The sequence below is a fragment of the Rhincodon typus genome, chromosome 6 (genome assembly GCF_021869965.1).
Source record: "Rhincodon typus isolate 14 chromosome 6, sRhiTyp1.1, whole genome shotgun sequence".
NCBI classification, from domain to species: domain Eukaryota; kingdom Metazoa; phylum Chordata; class Chondrichthyes; order Orectolobiformes; family Rhincodontidae; genus Rhincodon; species Rhincodon typus.
The window spans coordinates 57150612-57165089 of NC_063337.1; the positions used below are offsets into that span (position 1 = coordinate 57150612).

The window sequence follows — 14478 nt, forward strand, 5'->3', positions numbered from 1 at the left end:
CAGACCTGCTGAGCTTTTCCAGCAACTTCTGTTTTTGTTTCTGATTTACAGCATCTGCAGTTCTTTTGATTTTTATATAGTATATCCAAAATCTGAGTTGTTGGACCTGCTGTCTCTGTTTTGCAGATTCTGGTTCTGTGCTTGATTCTGATGTGGCTGTAGTACAGTTTGTACTTACAGGGCCTATTGCTTTGAAGTCAGGGAAGAAGTTTGCTACTGTTGCAAGCCTGAGAAGCTTTTGATCTTCTACGTGAACCCTCAGCAAGTCTTCATTGGGCAGGAGGCAGAACAAAATTAATGCAAACACACTTATTGACCTAATATTCAGGCCTAGAGCATTTTCTACTTGTATACCTCATTTATATAGCATGTGTTTCGCCCATTCTGGCAGGAAGAGGGTGCAAAATGGCTGCTAACAGGGAAAATGGTGGCTTGGACATGAATGCTGGGGAAGGAGTTCCAAAAGGTCTTACAGGAAGCAAATTTTGTAGTTGAGGCAAGAGAATGCAACTTCCTTATTAATCTGGAGGAGAACTCCTGTTTATTATGGTCCAATAAAGGAAGATTCTAATTTGACTGGAAGGCTTTTTTTTATCCTTTCCACCAGCTGCTTGTTGTATACATGTTTTCTGTAAGGGTTAATGCAAAAGAAGTTTAAGCATTAAGCTCTACTCAACATGATGATGCCATCAGGATGTGGATGGAGACAACAGTTCTGAATTTATTGTATTAATCTCCTCATAATCTTAACAACAATGTAGACCATGCCAGTGTAACTGATACTTGATTAGTATCCTACAATAAAGTGCAACTAATTTAAGATATGATCCTCTTCTTGATAGACTACCTAGTGGTTTTCCTCTATCACACTAGATCAGTCAGGCCCTGTAGATCGCAACCTAAAAGGGGGATGATGGTAACAAAGTTACCTTACAGTGGCCAAGAGTCTGTCTAACTCATGCTGTATGATGGGCATAGGTGAGGTTTCCTCTTACAACATGGTGCCAGCAGTAGGCATTACTTAATCTTATGACTTCTTGAAATCAAAATATATGATATCTAATGGTCCCCTCTATCTATCCTGTTTCCTCAAAGAATTCTAATCCATTTTTCAGACATGATAATCCCTTCATGAAGCCATTAATCTCTGCTTAATTAGATTGGATGCTGACAATGCCATGTTGCTGGGGCAGTGCCCAGAGTCTGAACAAGGACAAAAATCACAGCCAGCAGCTCCCCAGCATTCGTGGGAATGGCTTGGTAAATCCAGGATTTGGTTACACTTCAACTGTTCTGATCCTTTTATGGGTTCTATGTTCTTAGTCATTGTGCTTGTCCCTTCAAAGTGGTTGGACATGCATAGGGTTTATTCATCAAACGCGGGGATGACAATTGAAAAGCTGCAAGCATCTTTTGCAATACATGGACTTCCAGAAGTGTTGGTCACAGACAAGGGCCATTATTTACCAGTAGGGAATTTGAGTATTTCCTAAAGTCTAATAGCATTTGGCATACAAGGATAGCTCCATACAATCCAATATCCAATGTTCTGCCAGAGAAGGCAGTCCAAACATTTAAGGTAGGCTTAAAAAAAACAGCCTAAAGCTTTACTTGATACCAAACTTTCCTGGTTCCTGTTTGATTATAGGACTATCCCTCATGCAACTACAGCAATAGCTCCAGCAGAGTTGCTGATGGGGACAAGAATCTGCACCGGGTTAAACCTGGTCTTTCCCAGACCTGGGGTGGGGTGGTAGTTAAACAGTGTCAGAACGACAAAGCCGGGCACAAAACTTCTCTAAGCAAGAGAGGCAGTTTACTTCAGGGGATTAAATTTGGTGTTGAAAACATGGGAATGGCCCTGCAGGGGTAAGAGGCCTAGTCAATGCGAGGTCAGGTCCTGTGACGTACAAAGTTTGGGTTGGAAAGGTGGTCCTGACCAAGCACTTGGACCACATGAAAGCTGCAACCTCGCAAACAGAGCAGGACCAACACATACCTGGCCCCTCAGAACATCTGGCAAGGCTGTCAGAACCCATGGGTTCTCCTGCTCCACCTAGCGTTGAAGAAACCGCTAAGGCGAAATGGATGTGGCAGATGCTGCAGCATCAACAATGTCACCTGTGGTCCAGTACATGCTGCCTGTATCCAAGGAACAGTCAGAGAAACTGGACATAGTGCGAACATGCTCCAGGAGAAACTAAACAATGAAGAACAGGCTTACATTCCAGGACTTAGAGCGGGAGGGTTCCATGATTGGAATGATGTCAGCCAGGTGGATCTCATAGAATATGATTTTCCCGATTGGGGCTGAGTGTCATTGGTTCTGTTCACTCTAGAAGCCGGGTCTGAGGTAGCTAAATCAGTGTCATGCACTATACACGTGTAAAGAAAGGGTGACTTGTTGATGGGATACTGGCCTTCGTGGAGTTATTTTATCATAAATTGTCTTTCCTCCTGAACTCCTTTCTCAGTATACTCCAGTCAACTCTGTCCTAATTCCTTTGCAATTTCCCTTAATTAAATTTAGCATAGTTGTTTCCAACCCAAATTTCTTATTCCAAAATTGAATGCAGACAACAGGATTCATTCAACGAAGCTTTTAAAGAGAATGAGAATCATTTATTAGACTGCAGAAGGCAGGTGTCCAGCATTTTAGATATGGATGGTGGGTATCTTCCGTTTTAGCTACAGAAAGCAAAATTCTTCCATTTGGATTGCAGAAACATAGAAAAATCCTCCAAGACAGACAAGTAACATAGCTGCAGAACGGAGTGCTTTTAAAGCAAAGAGAATAAATAAGCGAATTAGAAAGAAATAGCAACAGCAATCATATTGCCCAGAAGACTTAATTTCAGAATTGATCCAAATGGAATGCAGATTTAAAAATCTTGGAGTAAACTATTCTTAACAAACAAAAATACTTCCAAACTAGACAACTAAATTAGAAGCTGAACAAGTAAACACATATTCAAATGGGACTATAGAAGACTATGTTGTAGCTTCCCAAAGCAGAAAAGAAGAGATACTCTTGATGAATTTTTTAAAGCTTTTGATAATTGCTTTACTCTTAAAACAAATGAAACTCTTCAAAGTGCAAGATTTAACAGAAGATTTCAACATCTAGGGAATCCATTGATAATTTCTACAGGTTGGAAAAATCTGACTATAGAGCCATGAAATCAGAATTCATAAGCTTCATGACCACAAGACAGAGCCTTGAAGTGCTATGAACATTTTCAAATTTGTAATTCCAAAATGAGGTTTTTAAAACAGGCTGATGTAGCCAAAAATGGCTGCAGGTGGAAATTAAGTAGTTCTTGGGAAAGAGAGACTCAGGATATCACACATATATGGGAACTTTATGATCCAAACTAGATACATGTTCTGTTTTTTTTTCCCCTTTAAAGAATGTGCAAGGACAGGGGTCAACAAGCCAATTCAACTCTTTTGGAGTGTGGAGTTAACATTCTCACGCCTACCAGCCTGGGTTCAAGTGTTTGCATACTATGAGGTCACAATTGAAGAACTACCCCCTAGTCATTCCTCTGTTGCTGGTAAAGGCTGTCTCAGTCTCAGTACTATAAGTCAGCTAGCCAGCAGCCATTGATAGAAAATAGGACAACAATAGACTCTCTCTGTCACCCTGAATGTTGGAATTCAGTCAGTCAAAAGGAATCTGAGCTATACAATCTCACCTAACCTGCAAAACTGAGGATAGTGAAACTGTTAAACTCCATCATCAATACTGCCAGTAACCTTGACTGTAATAACTGCAACATCAACTATCCTTTGTTTGTAAACAATTCACAGCTGATCTGTACATATTTTTATAAAAACTTTTATTTTTTTGCACTGACCGGATTTCTGTGTTCATGTGTGTTGAGTATGTATTCCTTCTCATGCGTGATAATAATGGAACTCATTCTTTGTTAACTCAAGAAGACAGGTTAAATTGGGTGATTTTAAAGCATAAGTTGGGTGTGGGAGAATAGTGTCCACAAGAGAAGGGGTCTACTTTCAAATTAACCTTGTTGCAACCAATCAAGAAGGTAGCAAGCCAGTTCATCTCTCCTCACCTGCGTATTTAAGGATTTGGGGTGTCCAGTCCGGAGCTGACAAATTGAGAAACCTTAAATGGGGTCTGGACCTATACAATTAAATAATTGTCTCTTATTATTAAGTCCTGCCCTTGTTTGTTTTACCAAAATGCAATACCTCGCATTTATCCAAATTAAATTCGACCTTACCATTCCTCAGCTCGTTGACCCAATTGATCAAGATTTCTTTGTAATCTTAAATAACCTTATTCACTGCTCACCTGAATCCCATGTAATCTGACTTTACTAATTAGTCTACCATACGGAACCTTGTTTCAGGCTTTACTAAAGTCTGTGTTGAGGAGTGAACTTATAGAGGTTCATAAAATCATGAGGGACATGGATATGGTAAATAGCAAGGGTCTTTTCCTCAGGGTGGGGAAGTTCAAAACTATGGGGCATATTTTTAAGGAGAGGAGAAAGTTTTAATAAGGTCATGAGGCACAACTACACAGAGTGGTTTGTGTATGGAATGAATTGCCAGAAGAAGTGTTGGATGCAGGCACAGTTACAACATTTAAAAGACATTTGGATAAGTACATGAATAGGAAAGGTTTGGAGGATTTTGGGCCAAATGCAGGCAAGTGGGATTAGTTTGGTTTGGGAACATGGTCAGCATAGACTAGTTGGACCGAAGGGCCTTTCCATGCTCTATGACTCTATTATTGGATTTGCCAATAAGTCTTCGTCAGATTTGTTACAGCGCAAAGAAGATTTGACTTTGGAGAAAGCCATCCAAATGGTTCTGGAAATAGATATTATAAAGAGCAACAAGGAAATCCTAAGAGGAGAAGATCAATCTTATCACAAGAACACAGCAGAACTCATTCAGTTCATAAGGTACACAAAACCCTGAAGAGACACATGAGAAGTCCATCAAAGAGTAGATCAGACAGAAAATAGTAAAAGTCAGTGTGAATACTGTGGAGCAATGAAACATGACAGGCACAAGCAGTGTAGTGTTCTGTTATTATAAAAGAATAATATATCTGTAAAATAATAGGTCCCTTCCAGAAGATGTGAAGAAGCATTACAGAGTAGCAAAAGGCCAAATAGCTACTCACATAGAGATATTAGAAAGGTGGAGCCACCTACAATAGAGAAATCAAATGTGTTCCTCGGAGAAATTGGTGATACAAGACAATTGTTTTGGCAAGAAGAGGTTCATATCAATGGATATCTCATTAACTTTAAGCTTGGTACCAGGCTGAGTATCACTGCATGGTCAGATGTTATACATTGATTGAAGTAACAGATTACAGTTTACAACCGTGAGGGATAGATCTCAAGATTAAAAGTGTGCTGTAATCAATTCCGCAACACACGGGTGGCACAGAGCAAAGAATGTATACCTACTTCACAATCAAGAATTCTGGCCTGAGACACCAGTGATGTGACAACTGGTCAAAGAACTCTCAGTCATGGAACCACATGTCAAAGAAATGTTCGCTGTTGAACAACTGGTCCAAGGACAGCTGATAGATTTTGTAGGGCTTCCTAGACTCCTGGTGGAATCCAAAATGTGTATAGAATACATTGAAAATATCTCTGTTGCCATAATTGAATTGTTCCATACCATTAACATGATGGCAATGATACACTATAGGCAGAACTGGTTTCCATTCCAATCAGCGCCAAAAAGTGTCCAGGTCAGAAATATCAGAGAAGTTTGTGAGAAAACTCAAATGATGAGAAAAATAATGAGCAATTATAGCCTAATTGAGCTAACTGATGAATTTTTAACTGAAGTTGTTCAGACAACAACACAGCTGGCAAACACAGCAGGTTTGAATTTAAGTCCAATGATGAGACAACTTAAGTTCAAGAGAATTTTTCAATTCTTCACTTTTCAAGTAAAAAACATCAGGTACCGGGGCACTGATCGGTTGGCAGCAAATCTCAAGTAACATGACCGAGAAAGTGAACATATTGGGTTTATCAGTAAAGCAGCCACAGGAATGAAAGAAAGCACCAACAAGTTGAAATAGAGAGCCAACATATTTCAGCACATATCGGTTGACAGATTGACAATAAAGATTTGATCACACAGAATGCAAATGGGCTGCATATGACTCCACAAAAGCCACACCGAGGTGGGATGACCAATGTTCACAGATTCAGGACACAGTCAAGAAGAAATTGAGTTGTTGTGTACTATAAGGAAGAAAGTGCCTGGTTCAACAGAAGGGTATTCAAAAGATTAGAGATTCCACAGATGATGTTATGGGACAATTATCTGTTTCAACATGAAATTAGTCCTCTGTGAAGGAGGTTCAGGAGATTAACAGTCATCCAGTTGATGTAGTAGACTAATTTCCAGGTTCAACAGGAATGTAATTTTCCACGAAGAGCACCTAAGAGATAAAAAGACTTTCAACTTAAAGGGATTTACTGACATCACATGATCAAGAACAGAATCAATGTCCCAAGTCCACAGGGAATGAATTCTAAGAGAAAACTGAAGCCTCCAGAACACCTGAATTTGTGACGTCAGAGACTTGGCATAAGATAGGATAGAGGTAAATATAATTATATAAATGAATGTAAAACTGTTAATAATGGGCAAAAAGCTTGGGAAGGATATAGTGTATTGTGTTTGGTTTTGGAAAGGTCCTGAGGTTTTTCTTTTATTCATTTGTGGAATGTGGGCGTCATTGGCTGGCCAGCGTTTATTGCCTGGCACTATTGTGCTTAAGAAGTTGGTGGTAGGCTGCCTTCTTGAACTGCTATAGTCCACCTACTTTAGGTTGACATACAATGCTTTTAGGGAGGGAATTCCAGCATTTTGACCCAGCGACAGTGAAGATTGTGGGTGGCTTGGAGGGGAATTTGCGAGTGGTGGTGTTCCCATGTGTCTGCTGCCTCTGTCCTTCTAGGTGGAAGTGGTCATGAGTTTGGAAGGTGCTCTCTGAAGATCTTTGGTGAATTTCTGCAGTGTACTACTGCTACTGAGCATCAGTGGTAGAAGGCGTGGATGTTTGGATATGGTGCCAGTCAGGCGGGCTGCTTTGTCCTGCATGGTGTAAAGTTTCTTGAGTTTGTTGGAGCTGCAGCAATCCAGGAAAGTGCGAAGTATGTCTGGCATATGTCTTGTAGCTGATGAAAAGGCTTTGGGGAGTCAGGAGATGAGTTACTCAACACAGTATTCCTAGCCTCTGACCTGCTCTTGTAGCCACTATGTTTATGTGGTTGATCCAGTTGAGTTTCTGGACAAAGGTAACCCTCAGGATGTTGACAGTGGGGGATTCAGTGACGGTAGCACCATTGAATGCCAAGGGGCAGTGGTCAGATTGTCTCTTATTGGTGATAGTCATGGCCTGGCATTTGTGTGGTGCGAATGTTACTTTCCACTAGTTAGTCTAAGCCTGGATATTGTCCAGATTGTGCTGTATTTGGCCATGGATTGCTTCAGTATCTGAAGAGTCATGAATGGTGCTGAACATTGTGCAGTCATCAGTAAATATCCTCACTTCTGACCTTATGATGGAAGGAAGGTAATTGATGAAGCAGCTGAAGATGGTTGGGCCTAGGACATTACCCTGAGAAACTCCTGCAGATGTTGTGCATTTGAGATGATTGATCTCTAACAACCATGACTATAGTCCTATGTGCCATGAATGACTCGCACCAGCAGAGAGTTTTCCTCCTGACACCTATTGATTCCAGTTTTGCTCGAGTTCCTTGATGCCACACTCAGTCAAATGGATCCTTGATATCAAGGGCCCTCGCTCTCACCACACCTCTGGAATTCACCTGTTTTGTCCATGTTTGAATCAAGGTCTGTAATAAGATCAGGAGCTGAGTGGGTGTTACTCAGCAAGTTATTGCTGAGCAGATACTGCTTGATTGCACTCTTAATGACATCTTTGTTACGAAGTTGTGTAGAGTAATTGTGAATTGGAAGGCAGGAAGCTCGAATTTCTTTGTACAAAAAAGATAAGGTGGTGGAGGGGAAGAGTGCGTAGTCTCTTTAAGAGGTAAAGTGCTTTTCTAAGCTTAGAGATTTATACAGAAAAAAATGTCTGTATGTAGCTGAAGATATACAGCCAGTTCTGAAATTTAAACATGTATCAATTAGTTGTGTGATTGGAAACCTTAGGTGTGTTTTGATGTTTTGGCAACTAGCTGGAATCAAACAAATAATTTAAACTAAGCACTTAGCATTTGAAAGCCAATTGAATTTAAATCTGATGATTTTAAGAAAATTGATATGTAATCCAAGGTATATAAGGAGAGGGTTTTTGAAAATCGATGTGAGAGCAAACCACCATCTGAGAAATAAGCATCTAGCTCTCACAAGAAATCACTGAGCTCTCTAAGAAAGCACCATCTATCCATAAAAGATACCATGGCACTTCAACCAAGAATCCTCACAGAAGTCTTCACGGGGAAATCATCGCTGACAGCTAGATCAGCTGAAGAAAGGCATTTATGACTAGAGAACAGCAGAAGAAAGGCATGTAGACTTTGAGAGACTAAGTTTTAATTATTTTTCTTATTATTTGTGTTATATAAATGGGAGAGATAGTAGGAACTGCAGATGCTGGAGAATCTGAGATAACAAAGTGCAGAGCTGGATGAACACAGCAGGCCAAGCAGCATCAGAGGAGCAGGAAAACTGACGTTTCAGGCCTAGACCCTTCTTCAGAAAATCTGAAGAAGATGCCAAACTCAGGCAGAGGCTCTTAAATACATCCCCTTAACACAATGGAGGAAAGAAATGATTCTCCTGGTCAAATATTCTACATGTTGATGAGTAAGAAGCTGGACAGATTCGTGGATAGAACAGAAATATCCAAGGATCTGGTAGTTGAAGACTGGATTGAGGATGCACAGGTGGTTATGGCATCCAGGGGCTTCAATGTGCATGAGCAGGCAATGATCATGATGAAACATCTATGCGGGAAATCCTGTGGAGAGTAGTACAGATGTTCGAAGAAGTCTACATTGGATCTTTGAGGTATTGACAAGGAGTTTTGGCTATAGCAGTAACATGACACAGCTACGGTAGAGGTTTAATGAGTACAGCAAGCCAAAGGGGAGGACTGGTTGCTGTGACCCTGGATCTACTGAATCATATTGTACTGCTGCATTTCTCCTTCAAATTGATTAGGGACATGATACTGAAGGACACCCCAGCAGAATCAGGGAGGGATAGAAACATCCATGAGGAGGCACTTCTAATGAGACTGCCATCATCAACCATGGTCACCACTGCCATTAGGCACAGGGACTCCATCCAGTGCAACTCCCCTCCCTTCTTCATGGATATTAAATTAATTTGCCCTTCCACTGAGAGCCAGGTCAGGGTGAGGTTTTATGTGTAGCAACATGGACTGCCCTACAATGAGTGTGAAATTTCACGAGGTAGAAATATGCTTAATTGAAACAGGGGTGGAAGTATCAGCAATTAACTCACCAGTTTTTCCATTAGAATCCTGCTGGGGATTGTAAGTTGTTTGATATCGCTTCCTTCATTCACGTGTCTGCTTTGCAGGTATTGGACATTCTCTATCATGGCTATATTGAGTTCGTCCTATCTGATCTCAATCACAATTTTCATAACCTGGGATTTCTGGTAGTTTATGACATGATCGATACTCACATGGAAGTAATGAAGTTGAAAATATCCATGGTTTTGGGGTTGAAGAAGTTAAGAGATATCCTGGCATCCTTGGAAAATACACATGGTAATTGTTATGAGTAGCATATTACAAGCTTGGCAGACAGGGCACAGGAGTCTTTGATTTTGCTCTGTGTGCTCATGTGCATCAACCAGTATGGGACACCAGACTATTTAAATAGCAGAGAATTGGGCCATTCTTTTACCTACTCATGGCATCACTGTTTTTGAAGGCTTGGGTGAATCATCTCCAGCTAATTGACAACACGCTTTGCTAGAATGCCACACATCACATATAACAGAACTCCTACTTGGTGTAACTGTGGGGGGAGTTACCCTTGTAGTATGATTGGAAGGTTGGCTAACTAATAAAAGATAGAGTTTGGATAAGGGGGACATTTTCAGGATGGTCAACCTGCACATTGTGACGTACCACAGGGATCAGTGCTTAGGCCACAATTGTTTACAATATATATTCTTGACTTGGATGGAGGGAAATGAATGTACTATCACCAGGTTTGCAATGGCACAAAAATAGGTAGGAAGGCAAGTAGTGAAGATGATAGAACAAGTCCTCAGAGAAATAGTGACAGGTTAAGTGAGTGGGCAAAAATTTGGCAGATGGAATATAGATCAGCCATTTTAGCATGGAGTAATGTTTAAATATATAAAATCCTAGCAGATACTTGATAAACTTAAGTGACAAGCAATTAGCAAAATTTCATATTTGCCATTTGGAACATTGGAACTCTGATATTTCTTCTTACTTGTAGAAAAAACTGAATATCAGCATTGATATGTGCAATTTTATCATATGACAATTTATTGAATGAAAAGTAGTTAGATTATTTGATTATGCCAGAACTTTTGGTGTAATTGACAAAAATATAATAGAACTGTTGCTTATCCTTCATTTGAACGTAATGGGTATAACTAAATGGTCACAACAGACCCACCACCTGGAAACATGACTGTGGTCATTCTGGGAGGCCGTATGGGATTAAATTCCAATCAAGCACTCCCTGCTTGTCATCAGGCCTTCTGGCTCCCAGGAAGTAACTCTCCAGACAACAGATGTATGGGGTTGGTTCACCTAGGTCAGACAGGAAGGCCATAGTGATTAAGGGGGAGTGGGTTTGATTTAAAGTACAAAACTTTGGGAGGAGTCTTACTCTGGCTAAATATCAGTGATGATGCTTGATGCCCTTCAGTGACCTTATCTGGCCACTAAAAGCCTCAGTTAGAGGAGAGGCCACCCTCAAGCTGTCTCATCATGGACTAAATTAGCGTGGGGTGGGAATATGATGGAATCTTCATCCTGCACCTTCCTACCTAATTATACAGCCCACATCCCAAAACCTGCAAACCTACCAAAAGATTGGGCATTAAATTCCATCAAATGCTGTAATTCAGTGATAATTTTCTTATAATGTTGAACTTTAAATACACACTGACAGCTGGAAATCCGGTATCATGAGGAAATTTTAGTCTAAGTAATAGTCTTTGTATAAAATGTAGTGACATTTAATGAACTTGTGGAGACAGTTGCTCACAACATTAATATTGCCTTTTATATATTCTCATCTTTTAGCAAAATGATTATCTGCATGATTAAAGACAGTGCATTTTTGTCATTATGGCTTACATAGAACAGTACAGCACAGGAACTGGCTCTTTGGCCCACCATGTCTGTGCCAACCACAATGCCATTCTAAACTAATCCCACCTGCCTGAATGAGGTCCTTATCCCTCTATTCCCTGCCTGTTTATGTGTCTGTCCAACTGCCTTTTAAACATTGCTATCATGTCTGCTTCTACCACCCCCCTTGGCAGTGCATTCCAGCCACCTACCACCCTTGCATATCCTTTAAACCTCTCCCTTCACACTTTAAATTTGCCCCCGATATGATTAAAGTTGAATTCAATAAAATATGGAATTAGAAGTTAGCCTAATGGTGACTGTGTACTCGCTATTGACTACATGCACACAGGAAATAATTAATTTTGTGTACTTTAAGTGGCAATGTTTTCTCCATTTTGTTTTAATTGTAGTTAATGTATTTCTGTTATATTTTAGTGTGAAATGTTGGCCAACAGAGAAATCAACCAAAAGATTTCAGCATTCAATATGGGAGTCGCTGAAGCCAAAAAGAGAAAGAAGAATTCAAAGTGCAGAGACTCTTATGTAAGTGTATGAAGGCGCTGTTTCTGGAATTACTTGCTTTAAGTATGTTTTACCTGTAATCATAAAGAACCAAAACGTAAATATTTCGAAGTGAATATCCAATGACTTTTCAATGGGAAAAATGACACAAACTATCCTTTGTGTTTAAGATTTTTGTGATTCATGAAGAAATTCTGCTGGAACTAGGCCGGGGTAGAGAGTTTGACAGTTTGAAAATTGAATTGTACTAAGAATTACACTAACAACCAATTTAAGAATATCAGTCAGGCTTGGACTATGACTCACTTATGTTTGCTTAAAGCCACATTTATTCATAATTAGGAACCTGTTCTCTGTAGGAGAAAGGAACATATCCAGACATTGTGTCTTTTTTGAAGTAAATAAAATTTTGGGAACAATAGCTTCCTTGTGCATTTCCATGGCAGCAATTCAATGAATCAGAGTCGAGTCAAGTTTTATGCAACCACATGGGCAAGCTGCCTCTGGAGGTGCAACAGATACCACTATAATTTTTAGAATGAGGCTTGAAGACTTCTAAACTTTAGGATAACCCTTGGGTTTTGGTTTAGGAACTTATTGAAAGTACAGCATCTGCTGTGCACCTGTAAATGGACCTAACAAATTTACTTTCTGGAGGTGCTTCTGGTGGTTATTATCACAGATTGATGTATCTCAGTGAGATCTTGGAAATCTTGTGAAGTGTTCTGATTCAAACTCTTTACCGAAGCATTGATAGCTACAAGTCTGATCAGTTCTTTGAGTTTTATCTTAAATCAGGCCTTGAACAAATTCAACTCCATTTCCTCAAGTCACAGAAGCTGTTTGGGCATCTAGATGCTATTTAGAGTATTTGCAGCCACCAATTTAGGCCACCTGCAATATTGGCAGCAATGCTAAAGTAGAATGAGAGGGTGTGAATAGAAGGGGGAAGAGGGGAGAATACCTATTAGCAGTGGCCTACAGTTGAATATAAAGATAAGTTGAAATTTAAGAACTCACCTTTATGCTGTCAGCCTCCAGTACTTTCCTTCAGGACTGCTAGTTGAGCTGCAGAAAATCCTGAAAACTGAAGGATACAAGGCATTCTGTGCTCAGTCCTGCATGATTTTGTTTTAAGGTTGTGAAATAGTTATGAAGTCTTTTATTAATGTGTGCAAGGAACTTAATGACTGTTCCAGATGTACCAAGGCAATTGCCAAAGCCAATCCAGCTTTGAACATTCTTCAAACATCATTTGGACATTTTTTGTTTATTTTATTCATTTATTGATGTGGCTTTTTTGCCCATACCTTGTTGCCCTTGAAAAGATCTTGGTTAACCTACACCTTGAACTGCTTTTGTTCATTTGGTTCAAAAACATCCACAATGATATCAGTGAAGGTATTCCAGGATTTTGATCCTGTAACACAGAAGTTTTTCCAAGTCCGGAATGGTAGGTTGCTTAGAGGGGAACTTGCAGTTGGTGGTGTTTCCATGTACCTGCAATCTTTGTCCTGCTATGTGGTAGTGGTCATATAGGCTTGGAAGGTGCTGACAAAGGAACTTCAATGAATTTCTACAGTCTATCTTGTAGCTGGTATATGTTGCTGCTACAGTGGGTCAGTGGTGGAGAGATTGAGAGTTTGCAGATGTGGTGCAATCAAGCAGACAATGTTATTCTGGATGATGTTAAGCTTCTTGATTGTTGATGGAGCTGCTCACATCCAGACAAGTAGGTAAAGTCAAAAATCACACAACATCAGGTTACAGTCCAACAGGTTTATTTGAAATCACAAGCTTTCTTGTATCAGGTGCAGTGAGAGGAGAACACACAAACACAGAGTTTATAGGCACAGAGATGAAGGGCAGGAGATCAAAGGATCATACAACTGGTGTGAGTGGAGTGAACAAACCTAAAATGGCTGACTGACTGCCTCCTGTTGAATCTTTAATCATTCATACATTGCCGCAGACTAGAATTTGCAGAAGCAGGATATGGAGAACTCTGTTAGTTTCAATTGATTAAGATGCAAATGCCAGAACCTGTTTCAAGTCACTGCCCCGAGATAATTAAAGGTTTTATCAGTATCTGCCAAACTTTCCGAACTTCAAACAGGCAGAGTGATAAGAATATACAATAGGTGACATCTAAGGTCAGATACTGAACTGCAGGTGAAAGGTTTTGTCCAGAGTCTGTGTCGGAGTTTTAACCTGGAATCAGGCTGGTTTTGTTTTTATAATTTATAAAATGCCACACAAACTGACTATGACTACAAATTATGTGTTTCTTTTACAAAATAGAATGTATTTGCAAATAAACAAACATCTTGAATGAAATTATTCACCCCATAGAATAGGTTTGTGTGTGTGCGCGCGTGTGTGTGTGTGTGTGTGAGTGTGAGAACCTGACATGTCTTTCTTATCACTCTATTGAACTAAGGTTGATCTTAGAGTAGGGAATACATGATGTGGATTGTGTTAGCGTATAATTCTGCTACTGATAATGGCCCAAAGCATCTCATGGATGCCCAACCTTGTTCAGCATCTATCCCATTTAGTACAGTGGTAATCCCGCACAACGTAATAGGGTG

At 40.0% G+C, this 14478-nt stretch overlaps 1 protein-coding gene across 1 annotated transcript in view; it reads left to right on the top strand.

The window, feature by feature from the left end:
* LOC109931074 (coiled-coil domain-containing protein 81) overlaps positions 1-14478 on the top strand; it is a 100969-nt gene that overhangs the window by 68287 nt on the left and 18204 nt on the right. The window contains exon 12 of the mRNA XM_048598484.1: positions 11801-11908. Coding sequence (XP_048454441.1) covers positions 11801-11908 — 108 coding nt within the window. The remainder of the gene's footprint in view (positions 1-11800; positions 11909-14478) is intronic.